The sequence below is a fragment of the Austrofundulus limnaeus genome, unplaced genomic scaffold, assembly GCF_001266775.1.
Source record: "Austrofundulus limnaeus strain Quisiro unplaced genomic scaffold, Austrofundulus_limnaeus-1.0 Scaffold26, whole genome shotgun sequence".
Classification (NCBI taxonomy): Eukaryota; Metazoa; Chordata; class Actinopteri; order Cyprinodontiformes; family Rivulidae; genus Austrofundulus; species Austrofundulus limnaeus.
Window position 1 is genome coordinate 1351313 of NW_013952428.1, and position 1426 is coordinate 1352738.

The 1426-nt window shown below is 39.6% G+C and overlaps 1 protein-coding gene across 2 annotated transcripts in view; it reads right to left on the bottom strand.

Annotated features, from left to right (window-relative positions):
• Positions 1–1426, bottom strand: part of khdc4 (KH domain containing 4, pre-mRNA splicing factor) — a gene marked incomplete in the record, with an annotated part of 23502 nt that overhangs the window by 14124 nt on the left and 7952 nt on the right. For both annotated transcript variants that reach the window (XM_014004724.1, XM_014004725.1), the window contains 4 exon segments: positions 364–575; positions 664–716; positions 799–878; positions 963–1097. In XM_014004724.1, the coding sequence (XP_013860178.1) occupies positions 364–575; positions 664–716; positions 799–878; positions 963–1097 (480 nt within the window).

Consider the following 1426-nt stretch of genomic DNA (forward strand, 5'->3'; position numbering starts at 1 on the left):
CCATAACACAAACAGCTTTTCTGACATTATTTAAAACATTAGATAGATTACATAAACTGTAAAATATTAATAATAATTGGGTTAGTATTATTATTAATAGTTTTAATGATTTCTACATCATCAGTCCTTTTTTTCTGCTCTGTTGTCAACATGTACAGTAATGAGAAATCCTGACTCTTGCCCGTTTAGCGTTAGCCGTTAGCTTCACCAGACGATCACACAGTCACCTGGTTTCTGAGCTCTTGGTTGCAACGCTTTTGAATAAAATATAAACTTTATGACAGCACCATCATTCACAACAATAACCACATTTAGATTTGTTGACAGGAACAGGAGTTTGAAATAACAGCTAAAGCAGCTCACCCCTGACTGAAAGTGAGGTTTGTTGTTGGTAATGGGGGGAAGCGAAGCTGGAGGATGGCAGATCGTGGCCCCATTTGTGGAGAACGACAAGGAGGATGTAGAGTAGGATGATGTAGAGGAGGAGGATGTAGAGGAGGAGGAGGAGGAGGATGAAGCAGTTGCTGCCTTCACAACACCATTGGCGATAACCTCTTTGATTTTATTTACTGCTTCTGGAGAAGGAAGGAAAGAGATCGTTGGTCAAATAACGGCGTGTGTGGCAGATATTTACACAACAAAATGAAACATAACAGCACTGACTGTCGACGAGCTCTCTGGTCTGTCCTTGGATGTGCAGGTAGAGAGGTCGCTCCCTGTGGGAGCAGAAACCAGGTCGTATTAACAGTGTTTATGTGTTTTATGTTCAGCTGCTAAAACTGTGAGAAGAAAAGTCACCCTGGCAGAGCTTTGCTCTTCTCCTCTGCTGTCATGTAACGTCCTTTAGTTGTAACCGCAGTTCCGCTCACTTTACTGATCTGCGGATAAACCACGACACTTTTACAAAGGAAAACAAAACGATGAACTCTGTTGTGTAAACTGTGAGTGGTGTCGCTGCTGACCTCCTCCTGTGTCGGCCCGCGGGTCAGGAGGTTTCGAAAGTTTAAAGGGACGTCGTTGATCTCGACTTCTGCCACCACCTGGTCGTCGTTGGGTTTCATTTGCGCTGAAGGTTTTCGAACATTTCTAACCTGAGCCTGAAACCATGACAAGATCAAGTTAAACTAACAGTAAACTAACAATAAACAATAAAATAATAGCAGTGTTGTATAAAGTACCTAAAAGTGATACTTGAGTAAAAGTACAAGTATCTTATCATAAAAATACTTTGGTAAAAGTTAGTCTTCTTTAAAAGTATTACTTGAGTAAAAGTCATAAAGTATCTGATATTTTTTGTATTGAAGTATCCAAAGTACATTTGACACAAAATCTACTTAAGTATTAAAAGTAAAAGTACTGAGTAAAATTGAGCAGTTAGATTTTCCAAAATGACATTTATTGGGAGGTGACTTCTCCAAAAAATGTT